This window comes from Fukomys damarensis, unplaced genomic scaffold, assembly GCF_012274545.1.
Source record: "Fukomys damarensis isolate Sample0158 unplaced genomic scaffold, DMR_v1.0_HiC HiC_scaffold_16, whole genome shotgun sequence".
NCBI classification, from domain to species: Eukaryota; Metazoa; Chordata; class Mammalia; order Rodentia; family Bathyergidae; genus Fukomys; species Fukomys damarensis.
In genome coordinates this window covers 10,119,329-10,136,924 of record NW_022900928.1, presented here as the reverse complement: position 1 = coordinate 10,136,924, position 17,596 = coordinate 10,119,329, and the positions used below count along the sequence as shown (strand labels likewise).

Here is a 17,596-nt window from a genome sequence, read left to right as displayed (position 1 = left end):
CCCGCAGTGTGTGGCACCCGGGTGTGTGCGGCCAGGTGCCGGCGCCCAGGTGAGGCCGGGGGGAGCGCGGCACCGGCGTCTCCGAGGTGACAGTCTTCTCTCGGAACTGATAAACAACCCCGTTCCGGGCTTAACATCGCAAGACCAACACCTATCGCCGCTCTTTCCCCAGCATGGCCGAGACCCAGGCGCTGCCGAAGCTTCGGGAAGACTTCCGGCTGCAGAATAAGTCTGTATTTATTCTGGGCGCCAGCGGGGAAACAGGGAGAGTGCTCTTAAAAGAAATCCTGGAACAGAACCTGTTTTCCAAAGTCACGCTCATAGGCCGGAGGAAGCTCACCTTTGAGGAGGATGCATATAAAAACGTGGTGGGTATTTCAGCTGGGACCCAAAAGTGTATCACCTGATTTGGTTTTGTAAGGTGAACGGATTTCCTACTCAGAAGCTGAATGCTGCCGGGCCAGTGGGGGAAAGCAGGGACTTGATCATAATTTGTCTGTGACTGATCCAGAAGCTGAACTCCTGGCTTGTAGCCTTCCATCTCACCACCTGGAAATGGATAAAGCAGATTGTGATGGAGTTGGAGAGACAGAGAGAAGAGCTCTGTTTTTAGTTCCTACAGGCTGGCTTTAGACATTGTGCAAGAACCATGATTCATATATGGCTTGTCATCTCTCCCCGCACACTTCACAGAATGCTTTCTGACAGCCTGAAAGTGCTTTGCAGAGTGGCTTGCCCTTCCTGACTCCCCAGGCTTGTGTCTGTGAAAGGAACATTACCTTCTACTTAAGTTCCGTGTAAATGGGCAAGCGATACCCCAGATGTTCATCTTGATGATAGTGCCCAAATATCTGAAGTCTGAGCTTCATGGAGATTCTGATCCCTAAACTGAATTATTGATGAATCGTAGCAAATTGAATAAGATAGTGTGTTCCTGAGGCACCACAACTACAGAATTTGGTCCTCTGGGTTTCAGGGGAGGAATATTCCAGATACCAAGCAGGCTTGCAAATAGTGTCCTTGACTCCCATAGCTCTGTGTTCAGATCATTTCACTTACATCTTTGGTCTGTTTAAAGCAGACATCTTTGCTGATACTTCAGGCAGTCTTTGTAGCCTATTTTCTGGGCCTTGTGAAATGCTTCTGGTAAATGCACCAGACATTGAGATCTGTGCTTTGAGAGAGCAGTTCAGGTGGCACATCTTTTGACCTAGCACTTTATGAAAACCTGCTTTTCTTCAGCGTTTTATACAGTGCCAGGAAAGTGCTTTGGGATGAGGCTGAGGATGTGGCCCGGTAGTAGTACACTTGCCCAGCATGCCTGAGGCTGAGTTCAACCTCCAGTATTAAAAAAAAAAAAAAATGGCAGCAAAGGAAGCCAAGATTTTATGTGAATTCCTGGGTGATAGAATTTCTTCAACTGTAAGTTTCACAGCAGACTTAAAAGGTTAGGTACAGGCTCTTAAATTTCAGGGTGCATTAGAATTACCATGAGTTCTTGTTCAGAGTGCAGATTCCAGTGCAGAAGTGTTGGCCTAGGACCCAGGAATATGTCTTTTTATCAAGCATTCATGGGCTGACTCTTATGCAGGTAGTTTATGGATTGGACTGAAGGTATTATCAACCACACTGTATAGCTGAGAAACACCAGAGGCATATATGATCAATAACTTGGCAACAGTTTCTTGCCTACTAAGTAGTAGGACCAAGATTTGAACCTCAGTGTTCTTTAAGATTCCAAACACCCATCTCTTGTCCCTACATTATACCTCAGTGATCTCCTTCCTGGTAAGCTACAAATACTTTTTCTTTTGGCATAAATAAATTTTAATTGAGCCTGATTTTAGAAGTCTCTGTCACCCCTCTTCCAGTTATATGTGCTGTGGACGTATTGTTGATTTCCAATTCAGCCTTAACAGTGTTTTGGTAGGAGAAGATGCATTTGTGAACTTGGCAAGCGGTTAGACCTGTCAGGGATAAGCAATAGTTTATTCTTTAGAAGGATGACCTGTGTGTTTTTTAAAATAACATGAAGTTATAAACTCCCATGCCCTTGTTTAGAATCAAGAAGTGGTGGACTTTGAAAAGCTGGATGACTACGCTTCTGCCTTCCAAGGTCATGATGTTGGATTTTGTTGCCTGGGCACCACCAAAGCGAAAGCTGGAGCGGTAAGGAAGATATGCACTCTCCCCCTTTGGTACTGGCCAGTGGTCAGGGATTCCTTTCTTCCTTACTCGTCTCCACAGTCTACTGCAGATCTGAAATGTAGGGAAGGTTTTATAGTGTAAGATTTCATCTGCCGCCCTAATTTTGATAAACTCTGAATCAAATAGCACTGATACATTCTTCTTTCCTTCAGATTGATCCCTAAGCTCAGGCCTGAGCACTGTGTACCTCATAAATATTTACACGATCTTGCCTGTGGCACATACTGCTATCTCTATAATTTCCCCTGACTAAGACAGTGACGTCCTCATGAATGTAACTGGCTCATGCTTTCCTCATTGTGTTCAGTCGTCAGTGCCTTTATCGATGTGTTAAACTTGACGCATTCTCTCTCCCTTGAGTGATTGGCTTTAAACTCTTTTCACACCACACTTTAAACTTCTGGGCCAGCTCATCTGAGTGGGGAGGCACGATTCAGCCAGGCCCCGTGGTGACTCATCATCAGCAGTGCTTCAACCCCAGGCATGATTCAGTCTCCCTGACGCAAAGCTGTTTAAACCCACACTTTATTTCTTTTTTAATGGTCCTCTACGTGAGTTACCCCTTTCCAGAAGTCATAACTGACTATATAGTTAAAAGTCATAGTTTAAAGTGTAAATCCAGGCAAATATTAATAGATCCCATTTAATTCATACCGTGATGGGAGTTATTGTTCTGGCAGAATTTCTTTGCTGGAGCTGAGCAAGTCTATTAAATATGCAGGGCCATGACTGATTCTGCCACAGGGACTGACTGAAGGTTGGTAAGTCAGTCTGATGCACCTGAATCATTAGGGCACACAGATGAAGAAGTATTGCTCTATGCCAACTGAGCAGTCAATGCAGTTGTGTTCCTCTATGCTCCTTGGTGACCTGGAGCACAATCCTATTTAGCTCTTGGTTGAGATATATTTCTCTGTCTTGCGCAGTTCTGCGTGTCCATCTGGGAGCGCTGCCTGGTTGCATTCTGTGCTGAGAACTGTGGATCACAGAGACCTTTGATTTCCCTAGGAACTGGCACATTATCCCTTCTGGAAGGGGTCATGTTCCTGCTTAACAGCCTGTTCTGTCCTGGGGAAAGTCATAATCGCTGTGCCCTCTAAAAGCACTGGAAAACTTTTGTTCTTCTATGCTGCAGGCTTCACTGTCTCAAGCGCTTGCCTGGTTCCAGTGGTGACTCAGCAGAATAAAAAACTGCATTCAGCATAGAGCAGTTTATTTTCTCGACAGAAAGGCAATATCACAGTATGCTCCCTGGGGGAGGTTCTGAAGTGCTTTGTCGCATTCACATTGTGCAGTACAGTGTTTGTTAGAACAATTCACTCTCCAGGATCTCTTTTTAAAAATAGGTTTTTGATTCCTCACTTCTTAGGCCACTCAATACCTCCTGTTCGTTCACCTTTAGGTTCTTTAAGGGAAAGTTGAAAAGATAAAGGAAATACATAAGCAGGGAGAACATTAGTAAGCCCAGTAGTCTCAGAAATGAGTTAGGACTTTAACAGCTTAAGAGGATGATGGCAAAAAGCAGAAATAAGCTAACACTCCATCTGGAAAAGACCATCTTGTTTTTCTGTCTTTTCTTTTTTCTTTCTTTTCTTTTCTTTTCTTTCTTTTTTTTTTTTTTTTTTTTTTTTTTTTTTTTTTTTTTTTTTTTTTTTTTTTTTTTTGTAGCATGGTGATTGACCCCAAGGCCTCTTGGATGCTAAGAAAGTGCTCTTAGAACTCAGCTACCTCCCCAGTCCTTTCCTTAAAAACAAACTAATTGGGATTGGGTGCAGTATAAAATTTGGAGGTTGTGATAACTTCAGACAGTTTACGAGAGGTACAACTCCTGAGTGGCCAGGGAACACTTGTTTGGAGGGGACTTGTGTATTCCAGTCTTGTCTCTGCTGGAATTCTGGGTCAGTGGTACTCTCTGTAAAAGAGTTCATCCTAGATCATCAGAGAAGCACCAAGAAGCTGGTGGTGAGCCTTATATCACACAGTCGCTGTTTTGTAACTAGAACATCCTGTATTTTACCTTGGCAAGCTGTGTTTCCAGTAGAGAAACTTGAAGAGACTCAGTTTTGTCTCAGAGCTACTCGTGATCTTTTATTGAACTCGGGTCCTTGGCTTGCAAGGCAGGCCACCCAACCGCTGAGCTAAATCCCCGGCCCTTCTCTGTGATCTTTAGCAGATCAGTTTATTAGGGCCACTGTTACAGAGTAGCACCAGGTGGCTTAAACCCATTCTAGAGGATGGAAGACTAAAATAAAAGCATCACTGGAGTTGGGTCCTTCTGAGGGCCATGTGGGAAAGCATGTCTTAAGGCTCTCGTTGGCTTTCAGGTGGCCGCCATCTTTTTCTGTCTTTTCATGACACTATCCTAGTGTGCCCATGTCTTTGTCACGCTGTCCCTTTTTTTAGGGATACCAGTGATAATGGATTAGGAACACTGTGCACATCACAGCCTCATAACTGATTGCATCAACAATGATCCCATTTCTAAATAAGATTACATTCTCAGGGACTAGGGGTTATGATTTAAATATATGCATTTTAGGGGAATACAATTCAACCACAAAAGTCAGTCTATTCAAATTTCTGTTGGAAGAGGTGCCAGTGATGAGTCTGTTAGCTTTCTTCAGTTGCTTAGAAAACTATTTCTCTTAGCAATAGCTGGTTGGATGCCGAGCTTTCTTTTATATCCACAGACCACAGTTGTCTAGCCAATGCAGTGGATCCCCAATTTGTCTGCCAGGGATTTAGCTCAGCAGCACCGCACCTGCCTTGCAAGCATAAGGTCTTGAGTTTGATCCCCAATACCACAAAAAAAAAAAAAAAAAAAAAAAAAAAAAAAGAATCTCTGAGGTTGGAAGCTTGAAGTCTATGATTTTAGCAGGCTCCCTGGGAGATCTGATACAACCAACTCTGCTCTTCTTGGGCTGGCTTTGGGCAGCACTGGGCTCTATCAGTCCTCTTTACCTGATGGTTTTCCAAGCACTGTAGTCCTAGATGGTCCTCACCTTGCTTTAGTAACTGTATACTGGAGAAGGTTGAAATAACCCTTTGAAAACCAGATCGACAGCCTCATGTGGTGGTGCATGCCTAGAATCAAAGTACAGGGGAGGCTGAGGTGGGAGGACTACTACAAGTTCAAAGTCAGACTGGGCTACATATTAAAACCCCGTCTCAAAAGGGGGGCGGGGATCAATGTTGAGTTTGAATGAAGAGCAAAATTCAAAGATATCACTGTGAATAATGCATTTTCCTTTTAAAATCTGTTATTAATACGTTTGCAGTACATAGTGTTTATAACCACATTAAAGAATACTGCATGTACTTAACATATCTTTGTAGTAGCTAAAAGATTTGGTTAGTGACTCTGGATGGTTTCATGCAATTTCACTTGTTCATTTGTCTCCTTACCTGTTAGGAGTCAGCTAACACAGCCCAGGTTCTTAGATTCTATTGAATGGATGATATGTTAATATGATTAATTGATATGTTAATATGATTAATGCATCCATTGCAACATTTATGTGGCACCCTTAGAATCATATGACTTCTGATTCTGATAATACATTAAGAAAGAAATTTGCAAACCACAATGTAGGGACCAAATACAGCCTGCCATCTGCTTAATGTATGGCCTACAAACTAAGAATGTTTTTCTATTTTAAAGTAGTTAAAGACATTCAAAAGAATAATGTCATGCTAAGTAGAAATATGAGAAATTCAAATTTGTATTCTGAGTATGGTGGTTTATGCTGATATTGTCAGCTACTCATCTAGAGGCTGAGGCAGGAGGATCACTGGAGCCTACCAGCCTCTACATCATAGCAAGACCCTCTCTCAAAAAAAAACAAAAACAAACAAACAAAAAAACACATACAAATAAAAACAGAAATTCCAGAAATTCAAAGTTTGGTGTCCATAAATAAAGGTTTACTAGGACATAACCATGTTAATTACTGCAATAGTAATTACCTGAGGTTGCTTTTGTGCTATAATGGTGGAGCTGTGTAGATTAAGAGGCCTGCAGAGCTAACAGTGTTTATTATCTGGTTCTTCCTGAAAAGGGTTAACCACTGTTCTCTGAATCTCTGTTGTTTAGAAGACACATAGGAGGGGGTTCTGAGGGGTGAGGTCCCAGGTGGTTCAGGAACCCAGATCACGGGCCCTCTTTGGAAACCAGGCAGCTGTGGAACCTCAGACATGTTGGTGAGCTCCAGTAGACTGCTTCCTCGTAGGTAATGAGCAGGAAGGGCTGCCAAACCTTTTGAGAGTGTGTATTTCTTTGACTATGAAACAGTAAAAGGTGACCAAAATGGAAACATTTGGGGAATGTAGTGATATTTTAAAATTTATTACAGTAATTAATTTATTACAGTAATTATTGATGTATTTTTGATCACCCTATTTACTTAGTAGCTTTGGATTTATAAGACTTAAAATAAGAGTGATGGGAGAATTTGTCTCCTTCAGTGTTTGTGGCACCCATGAGGATGTCTGTGCTGAGCTGTATTACTTTGTATGTATTCTTTTGAGTGGCTGCTGGGAAAGGAACTTCAGGGGAACTTACTAATTTCTTTTTCTACAGGGAACTCTGATTCCCAGCTCAGAGCAGGGCACATCAGTCAGCTAAGGAATTGTAAAGTCATGCTAACAAGATGGACTTAGTGCTCTCAGAAGAGTTGGCTGGTTTTTTTCCTCTCATATGGTTAGGGAAATAAGTATAGTTTTTCCAAAAATTTTACTTCTGGGATACAGTTGTTTTTCTGTTGTTTTTAAATTTGAGCTGTTGTAGAAGAAAGGGAATTAATGAACTTGTGAAGGCAGCTCTCCCCTCTATGAGTAGACTGCCCCTTACTCCAGAGAGGACTGGTGTGGTTGGGTATCTCTCAGCCACTCGGCAGCGCCCAATTGGTTTGATTTCTAAGTCCTTGAAAGCCATTGACCCTTTTGCTTTTGAGTTCCCATTCACCAGCCAAAAGGCCATGCATCAGGGTGAGGGAAGTGAAATTTAAAATTTAGTGGGCTTGGAAAAATGCATTTCTATAATCAGCTTGAGAGCTCAGAGGATCTGTGAAATCTTCTTGGATTAACAGCCCCTGATTGCTAATCAAACACTCTTTAGCTTTGTGTGGAGAATGCCAATGGAGAACGGTGTGGGCACCTTGTCAACAGGGCCCATTGAGCAGGGATGATGGGTGAAGGGTGAGGGGTCTCCACAGCGGCGTGGGTACTCGTCCTTCAAGGGGCTCTTGTCAGTCGCCAGCGAGGCTGGTGAAAGGAAACATGCCAGAGTCTGATGGCTGGGGTGGTATTGACGTGCCTTCTCTGACTAGTCAGATTGAAAGAGTCCCATGGTATTTATGTCACTTTAATTTTCATCAAACAATTGGTGACGACAGCACTCCATTAAGGAGAGGTTGATCCAGAACTAAAGCCAAATAAATCAGGGTCTCAGTTTAATCATATTATCCCTCTTCTGGCTCTGGATTAAGTCAGAGACAGCGTCAGTCTGGAAGCTTGTGATTGGCTGAATCTTTCCCTGATTTTTAAAGAATCTGATAAAAGGAAAAGCATTTTGACAGAGACAACTAAAATAATCCTTCCAAGCAACTGTGCTAACATAACGACAAAACCCACAAAATTTATTTCTGCAACTATATTGTTGTATGGTGAATAACAAAGCAGTTATTAAAAATTGAAGTTCTGTTGAATTGGTATGAGAGGAAGAAATAGACAAGGGAGAGAAGTTCGGTTGGAACTTTTCTGTGTAGTTTTGAGTTTTTCTTGGCATACTTTCAGCACATTGAAAAATCTCAATTCGGAGAACGGCTCTGATAAGGACGTGCTAAGTATTAAAACTGGTTCGTTTCACACACAGTGACTCTGAAACAGAACGTAGGCCAAGTCAGCTGTGGAGAACGGAGCATCAGTGTGTATGACAGAAGAAAAGTGGGGACGATTCATGGGAAAGAGATGAATTTTTGTTACCTAAGGAGGGCAGAAAAAAAATGACATCACCTTGAAGGTCGCGGGCATAGTTAGAATCGGATTTGTGAGTGATGAGGATGGAGGGTGAGGGAGGCTTTTGGAGGGATCATCATGTTTTGTCTCTCAGTCTGGGAAACAGCCGGGGAGTACAGCCTGTGAAAATTCATCGAGCTCTCTGCTTACAACATATTTTCTTCTATCAGAGATTTCAGTATGAAGTTTTAAAAGTCTGCTGGGATCTGCTATTTAAAAATTGGATTTTGCATTAGTTTCTTAGTGCTGCTCTGACAAATGACCTCAAATGTGGTGACCGAAAACAGCGGAAGTGTATTTTCTTACAGTTCTATAGGCTAGAAGTTTGACATGGATTTTACTGGGAGATCAAGGTGGTGGCAGGCTACATTCCTTCGCAGAGGCTCGAGGAGAAATCGCTTTCTTACATTTTTCATCTATAGGCTGCCTGCTGCCTCTGGTTCATGGTCACTTTCCTCCATGTTCAAGGCCAGCAGTTTGCGGTTGAGCCTGCTTCACTTTGTGTAACTCCAACCTCCGCCACTTGTGTTGTCTGAGCACCTTTGTGAGGACGTGGAGCCCAACAGGATAATGTAAAGATCTCTTCTGTGTTACCGTTTTTGGCTAGATGTCCCCCCAAAGCCTCATGTGGTCACAGGGCTTTTGTAGAGGTGGCTGGATTAGAGTGAGTGATCCTGAGATTAAGCGCATGTGATTACTAAACCAGTGCACTGACTGGTTTGGCACCACCCTAACCCTAGTCGTCTGGATGGGATAAAAGGGGCAGAAAGACGCAGCTAAGGTCCCTTGTTGCATTTGCTATCTTCTGCTGCCATGAACTCTCACTTCTTAGCACTTCACTAGACCATGGCACCTTGTTCCCTTGAAGGTGATATTTCCTAAGGTCCCTTCTAACATTCTGTGAAAGAAAGAAGTCACCGTACCAAAGAAAACGTTCAGAACTAACAGCTAGGACAGAGGACATTTTTAAATTTAAAACATCTTTGGAGCAGGAATCTCATCTTTAGATCTGGCATCTCTTCCTACAGCAAGACCTCATAAGATACACAGGGACAATCAGCTTCGGGAGACTGCAGCTTTTCTTCGCTGTCTCGAGTTGGGGGCCCCAGAATGGACAGTGGTCCCAAGAAGCTGTAGAGAGGCACACACCCTTCCAGTTTTGTTGTTTAGGACATCCTCTCCTCTCCTTTCATTTCCACTTATGTATTTTTGATTTTTTTCCAACTGGGTTTTTCCTTTCTTTGCTTTTTTCACTTTTATTCATTGATTGAAACATTTTTGACTATGTGCTAGGCATGTGCTGATGCTGAGATGTGAATTAAGGAGGACACAGCCACTGTCCTCACTGGACTGAATCTAGATCAGGGATCTCCAAAAAGATATATAATTTAAAATTACATACCTCTCAGCAAAACAGAATAAAAAGTGAGTGCATCCCTTTCTATCCCTAAGGCACGTTGCGAAGCATGTACAGAAATTGGAAATTAACCTGCTCTCATGGTGCCTGGCGAGGGTCCTCAGTCACACTGAAACCCCACCTTGTTAGAGTTGGCGCAGGAAACAGAAAGGAAGCACCAAGAGTTGGAAGCTTGTCTGTCAGGTTACTAAAAGACAAAGACTACAAGCAGTTTCCCAGCCCCATCTCAGTGTTCCCTTTGTGCCTCATGGGTTTGTTCAGTGTCTGGATTTCAGTGTCATTATCCTTGTTTTCTCCAGGTGGCCTGGCCTTGCTGCTAATGCTGGAGGTCTGCCTGGAGGGCCACACCTGGAGCCCCTCCCAGGGTCTTGTCCTGACTCCCCTGTATTGCTTGGACGCATTTTATTAAATCCTCTTTCCTCTCAGGCCTCCCAGCCTGCTGCCCCAACTAATTTGTCATCTTTAAAATTAGCCCGTGGCCTCTGGGAAATAACTCACATCCTTTTCCCCCTCAGGAAGGATTTGTTCGTGTTGACCGAGATTATGTGCTGAAGTCGGCAGAGATGGCAAAAACTGGAGGTTGCAAACATTTCAACTTGCTGTCCGCTCGAGGAGCTGATAAGTCAAGCACATTTTTGTATTTACAAGTTAAGGTTTGTGCACAATTCTATCTGGGCTAATTGGCAGTACTAAATAATACAAACTACTACATAGTATTTAAATAGCATGAAGTGCATTTAATTATGTATTTTTCATAGCTACAGGCTATGTTTTTGCAGGCATATATTCAGGAAGTGGGAAAGATTTACAAGATAATTTGTAATATCTTCCATCCTTTTTGTAGATATGTGGCGGGGAGGATACTGGGGAACTGAATCCAAAGCCCTGTGTGTGCTAGGAAAGTGCTCATCCACTGAGCTACATCCCAGCCAGTTTTTGTTGTTGTTGTTTTTTGGTACCGGGGATTGAACTCTGGTCCTTGCACTTGCGAGGCAGGTGCTAGAACAACTGAGCTAAATCTCCAGCCTGCAGCCATTTTTACTGTTTTGAGACAGTGTGTTGCTAGTTGCCCAGGCCGCCCTCAAACTTGTAATTATTCTAACTCAGCCTCCCAAGTAGCATGCACCCCCACTGTCAACTTCTTGTCTGCTGTGTTACCCAAGAATCAGTACAGAGAGCTGTGACTGCTCTGGCCTTGAATGTCAACATGTAATTCTAGCATTGGAGGAGGCACGGAGGCTGTGATTCCAAGTTCTCTAATGGCTGAGAGGAAGGAGCTTATGCTGGGATTTGGGGACATTTAGCCTGAAGCAGTGTGCTAATTATAAGCTCAACTTTTCATAAAAGTATTTTTTTTAAATTCACACACATTTTGTATTTATTTTATATGTATTGTATTCTCCTCATGTTACATATCCTTGTTTAATTAAAAAGTTGTTTCCATTTCCTAACTTTGAAGTAAAACTGGTGCTACAGAAGGATGGGTCATGGCTTTGGGTCACAAGCAGGGTGTAGAGGTTATATGGCCAAACCCTGTTTCCACTGTGAATTTCTTTTACGGAAGTTCACCTGGTTCTGCTCACATATCTGCAGCAGGAGGGAGTTTGCCATGCTGTTATCCAGCTACTTGTCAAAAAATCCTCCCCTTGGTCCGATCCACTTGTCCAAAGCCCTCACTTTAAGCTGAAATCAGTTGCTTTGTAAATGTCAATTGTTACCATTTCTGCATTTTTAAAAGCAAAGAGATGTCCAGTTCTACTTTCGCATGTATAGTTGTTAAGATATTTGATTATAGTTTCTTAAACTGTATTTTTTCCAGAACTATAAGTGCTTGTACTCTGCTTTACTGTTTCTTCTTTTCACCTCTTCTTCACCCTGAAGTTGTACTGGACTTGCATTGGGCTGCATTTCACAATGCTATTTTTCTGAAAAGAGATATACGATTGGTACCATTTTGGTAAATATCTTTATGGTTGTGTTTGCTCATGACCAGCTTGTAATGTACATTTTCAGATCATTTTCCATATGGCTTATAGCTGAATTGCATTTCAAGGCCCATGAAGATCAGTGAGCCACCAGTGAAATCAAGAATGATAACGTTTTAACTTATTAGAGGTTTTTTTTTTGTTGTTGTTGTTGTTGTTTTTTGCTACTGGGGATTGAACTCTGGACCTTGTGCTTGCAAAGCAGGCAACAGAACTACTGAGCTAAATCACTGGCCCTTTTAGAGTTTCTTTAGCACCCTTAAAAGAAAAAAAAAAGTTGTTTCAAAATACACATATGGCTTTTGAAAAACATTATCAAATAGAACATTTTGCTCTCAGTGACAAGGTAGATACTTATACCTCTTAGGAATGAAAATATCATGTATATTTCCTCAGCTTTAATGATAAAGGAACTCCTCCTACCTACTCATGGGGTTATAACAGCTCAATGAGGCAAAAATAGCTAACACTAATTGTGCTGAGCAGTGTTCTAAGGGCTTTGATGTGCATTTGTGTGGAAGCTGAGTATTATGATCACTGGCTGGTAAGTGGCGGGGTTGGGATTTGAACCCAGACAACCTGATTCCAAGGATAGTGCTGCTGAACATTGTGCAATGAGTAGCTTTTGTCTCATACCTGGGAAAGACTCAGCAAAGTGCATGAGCCTCAGCAAATAGTTGTAGCAGCAAGTTGGAAAAAGAATTCTTCCTCCACAGAAGTTGACCGATATTACGTACATTGTGGCGTTATGAGTGTGATTAGTTTAAAAGGACAGAAACGATGACCCAGCTGTCCATCCAGAGTGATCCTGAACAATATAGCTGCGTGGAGAATTTGGAAAGGTGCTCTGTCCCGAACAACCTCTCAGCTTCATGTCCTCCTCCTTCTTGTGTGTGAGCTGCCCCTCCCGCCTCATTGGAGAAACCCCTTTATTCTTGAGGAGACTCTACTGCACTCGGGAAGCATTCCACTGCATACATTACGGAGGCCTGGATGGGTCAGACCTTCGTGGGCACTTGTTGGTGCTGCAGGGAGAAGGTTGGGTGCGGAGCCCACAGCACATTTCCCCACCGCGGGTGACCCTTGACCTTAAGGAATTTATAATTTGCTTGTTTTGGGGACTCCCCAAGGATACCCTCAAGTTTGCTTACTCGCCAGAAGGTCTCACAGGTTGCAGCAGGTAGTTGTACCCAACAGTGATGAGAAATGGCAGTGGAAGGAAAGCAGCAAAGGGAAAAGGTGCATGGATCAGGGCCAGAGGGAAGGAGGGAAGGTTTCCAAGAGGCCTCTCCCTGCTGGGGCTGTACAGGCTGGGCTGGATTCCCCCCAGCATGAGTACTATGTGCAGAAGGTCACTCAAGCCCAGCAGTCCAGGGTTTTTATGGGAGTCCCTCACACAGGCTATTCACAGTTGGAGATCATGAGAAGAAAAGGAGGTGTTCGTATTAGACCACAATGTTTTAATAAATAGTTCAGGAACAGTGGATGGCCCTAATCATGTAGGGAATGGCAGGAACACTCCTGAAATCCAGGTTCCCAGGTATAAGTCCAGGGCCACCCTTGCAAGGATAAGGCCACCCTTGGTTGGCCTTACTCAGGATAGCAGCCTCAGGCCTGCTGTTAACTTTTTCATGCATATGCTAATAAAAAACCATCTTTGTGTCAAAAGGCTAGTTAAGAAACAAATGTGTACCTAAGCACGTGTATATGAATGTTTATAGCTGAATTATTCATCTAGCCAGCATGAAACAAACCAGATGTCCTCAACTGATGAATGGATGGACAAATGGTAGCACGCCAATACAACAGAATATCACTCAACTACAAAAGAGTAGGCAAAATTACAGAGCAGAAAGTAGATTACCAGTAGTCTAGTGTGTGGGGAGAGGAGATGGGGTGTGACCACTGATGGTATGGGATTTCTAGCTTTCAAACTTAGATTTTAAGACTCAGATTGTGGTATAAAGTTTTCACAACCATCTCTATGCTAAAAAACTACCAGTTAATACATGAAAAAGATGTTTTAAATAGCCAAGATTGTATGATGTGTCAGGTTAAGTGTGAACTGACTGGAACAGCCAGGTGCCAAAGGAGGAGGCCCTTGTTGTTAATTCACAGGGCCATCAGAGGTCCCCTCAACCAGCATAAGTACTTCTGGCATTTCTGTTAACAAAGTTGCCTGGCATGAAAATTAGTGGTTTGCTGAACAAATTCACAGTGTCATCTATATGTAATCTGTCTTTTGAAATTCAGGGCAGGGAGTTGTTAAGAAGTGAGTCCTCTGTAGGTTTTTCTGGCCACCGCAACTACCTGGATACTCTCCCCACCCCCCAAAAAAACTTAGTATCTGTTGACTTGCAGCAGTGATTCTGGACTAAATTGAAAATGCTCTAGTGGTTAAGACGGCATAACATTTACCCTCTCTGGAAATATTTTCATGTCAGTAAAATGAGAAATGGTCAGGCTGTGCTTAATTCAGCAGGCAACTTTTAACTCTTTTACACATCAGGATTAACTGTTCTCAACTCCCTGTACGCTTTGGAATCTAAAGTTCTAGGTAAGAATGTTTGAGTCTTGAGACCTGCAGCAGCATATTATCTTCAAAACTCTCAATTTTCCTCGCTTCAGCTTTACTTAACTGAGTTGGTTGGTCTTCACTACTGAAAGTGTCTTCTTTCTTAACAGGGAGAAGTAGAAGCCAGGGTTGAAGAATTAAAATTTGATCGTTACTCAGTGTTTAGGCCTGGGTAAGTACACGTGCTACCTGAGCATACAGCACAGTTAGTTCAGCCAGTTTCTCATCTGGAGAGGAGGGTGCCTAAGACGTCCAGGACAGGAAAGAGGGCAGCTAGAAGGGAGCCTTGCTCTTCCTGGCTGGCAGCCCATGGCTGTCTTGTTGTATTCCCATGGCTTCTTCCCGTGTGTATGTGCAGGCAGGTCTTTCTTTCCTCTTTTAGGACAACAGACCTACTGGATCAGTCTAGTCCCATCCTTAAGACTTCCTTTAACCTAAAGGTCATCTCCAAATACAGTCACATTGTGTGTTAGGATTTCAGCACGCAGATCTTGAGGGGACACAGTTCAGTCTAATACCCACGTGGTCTGATGCAGGTTACTGAATCTTCCTCTGCTTTGCCTTTTCTTCTTAGAGTTCTGTTGTGTGACAGGCAAGAATCTCGCCCAGGTGAATGGCTGGCTAGGAAATTCTTTGGCTCCTTACCACACTCTTGGGCCAGTGGCCTCTCTGCGCCTGTGATGACTGTGGTAAGAGCAATGCTGAACAACATGGTGAGACCAGGCAGCAAGCAGATGGAAGTCCTGGAAAGCAAGGCCATCCATGACCTGGGGAAAGAGGATGGCTGTCTCAAGCCGTGACCATGCCGTGGAAATGCTTTTACCCACAAATTTCAACACTCATCACTAAATCTACTTTCAGGGTCTAAGAAAACGTGTACTTTACCTTTGTTTTTTCATTGTTCTCATCCCTGAAGACTGAAGTAACAGCTGTGCTCTGTGTCATGGTGTTAACACCGGTCACCTGGGGAGCTTTGTTGGCCTTATTTCAAACCTTCTGGGTCTGGATTTGGGGGTTGTGGACATGGGAATCTGTAATTCTCTTTTGTTTAAAATTTCTTTTAATGGGAGCTGGGAGCCAGCTTGGAAATGGCAGTCTGCAGAGTCACAAGTGCTGTGTAAACATTATGTGGCACGTGGATGAGAGCGCCGCTCGAAAGCTGCTGGTATCACAGCCTCTGAGTTACACAAATGCTTGTGAACGGTGTGAACCTGGTGCCTTTCTGCTTCTGTAGAATGTACTATGAAAATATATGGCCAAGCTTACATAATTCACCGGATGAAATAAAGAGGAATAAAAACAAATGGATAAAGCCTGGATATGGTGTAGATTATTAAAAAATGCCCAAGTAGGAGCACAGCATTTTGACCATGGCATAATATAATAGCAGCTGGTATTACCAAGAGCTTGCTATGTTCCCATCTCTACATTGTCTATACTTTCATCCTACGAATGGTCCTTATAAAGTGCTACAGTCCCCATATCTTTTATCCTTTAAAAAATATTGTAATCCTTTTATCATAGGAAAACAGGCTCACTGTGCTTAGGTACCTTCACCAAGAGCCAGGTGCTGAAGATGTGACGCTAAAAGTGGCAGAGTCCGGATTCTAACCCAGCTTAGCCTGATCACATACAGAAGTTCATATTTTTATGCACTCTGCAAGAGCACCTGTATCTTTCTATTTCTAGATAATTGTTAATATTCGTTGTGGATGAATAAAATGCAAATATTTGGGATTTCCCTTTGGTCTAGGACCTTACAAAATATTAATACCGCCAGTAAGATTCTAGAGGCTCCAGGTACTGCCGTTTTAAAACTGTGGCAAGAGAAAGAAGATGCACAAGGAAGGGCCAAAGCCCAGAGGAGCATTTTGTCCCTCAGGAACATTTAACGACGACTCCTTTATGTTCCATTCTGGTCTCAATAGTGAAGGGCTGTCAGGGAAAGGTCTGCGGTCAGAGAGAAAAGCAGGCTTGCATTTGGGTGAGACCTGAACTTCAACGGACAAGACTCTGGCCCAGTCACCCCTCCAGCCTAGGTGTCAACTTCTTTTCCTGTCAGCACTAAATGATGGGTTACTAAGAGCTTTGATGGGCTTTCCAAGCTTTACAGAGAGAAATGGGCCTTGCTGAATAGAGGGCAGGTATGTTGGAAGTATGAAAAGAGTTGGCTGGGCCCATGTAACTATAAGTGTTTAATTCCTTCAGCAAATGCTTTCTGAGATCTGCCTCTGTGGCCCTGGGAAACACGAGTGAACAGTCTAACCCAAGGGTGCCACAGACATTTTGACAGGGGCCTGGAAGTGAGAACTACTAACTGCCTGATGCGTCTGTGCTGTAGCACTTCACAGGCAAGGAAGAGTACATTCAGAAAAGTTCAGCGATACTGTAAAGTCATTTTCATTCAGTACATTTATCTCATAGGCCAAGCTAGGAATAATGTGCCAGAGAAAGTGGAGACACAGTCCTCGTCCTGTGGTACAAACAGTGCTGTACCAAGAAAACTAATGGGAAGGAAGCAAGCAAGCAAGCAAATGGTAGGTGGCAAGAAACACACACCTGGAGCATCAAGGGAACCTGTTTTGGATCTGAGGAAGGAGGACCTGCCCATGTGTGCAGAATTCAGTGATTGACAATAAACAAAAGGCTGAGATTGGAGCCAGGGTGAAGGGTTGAGTTGGGCTGGAAGTTTAGGATCATGCAGGGCCTAGTAGGCCATGGTCTTCAACCTAACCTAACTGTGCCAAGCACAGTGACAGCCCCTGTGACTGGAGACCGAAACGTCACCTACTGAAGTCACTTGCCCCATTCTACAGACATTAGGAATGGAAGGAAGCGGCATGGGGCCATGCGTGTTCTTACACAGCACAGCAGCCAGGTGTTTCTTCTAAACATACCTGATAGCCTTACTCCCTTGTAAAAAGCAGTTCACCTGTTTTCCGTTGTTCAGGGTAAAGTCAGCATTTATTTCTAATGCATTAACTTTTTTTTTCTTATGGTACTGGGGACTGAAGCGAGGACTAAGCTAGTCTCCAGTTCTCTTACTTTTTGACACAGGTTCGCTAAATTGCCCAGGCTAGACTGACTTGTGATCCTCCTGCCTGGCCTCCCAGCATGCTGGGATTACTGGCCTGCACCGCCGCGCCGGGTTTGTAAACTCTTGTTTATCCTTACTAGCCCGCGGTGAGTGCAGTCACAATCCTCGTTTCTGTCGATGAGAAAACTTAGGCAAGGGAAAGGGCGGACAACCTACTCAAGATCATAGAAAGCTACTCAAGTAGGGTGCTAACACCGCACGCCAGGGAACCCCGTGGGCCCGCGGGCCCTACCCGGTCTCTAGCGCACGCGCAGTGGACGTGCAGCAGCCCCGCCCCCACCTGCCCAGCGGGTCCCTAT

At 43.5% G+C, this 17,596-nt stretch overlaps 1 protein-coding gene across 2 annotated transcripts in view; it reads left to right on the top strand.

Moving 5' to 3' along the window:
- Htatip2 (HIV-1 Tat interactive protein 2) overlaps positions 1-15,504 on the top strand; it is an 18,952-nt gene extending 3,448 nt beyond the window's left edge. For both annotated transcript variants that reach the window (XM_010620417.3, XM_010620416.3), the window contains exons 2-6: positions 173-368; positions 2,062-2,169; positions 10,156-10,293; positions 14,311-14,372; positions 14,775-15,504. In XM_010620417.3, coding sequence (XP_010618719.1) covers positions 174-368; positions 2,062-2,169; positions 10,156-10,293; positions 14,311-14,372; positions 14,775-15,000 — 729 coding nt within the window. In that variant the 5' untranslated portion in view covers position 173 and the 3' untranslated portion in view covers positions 15,001-15,504. The remainder of the gene's footprint in view (positions 1-172; positions 369-2,061; positions 2,170-10,155; positions 10,294-14,310; positions 14,373-14,774) is intronic.
- Positions 15,505-17,596: the final 2,092 nt, after the last annotated feature.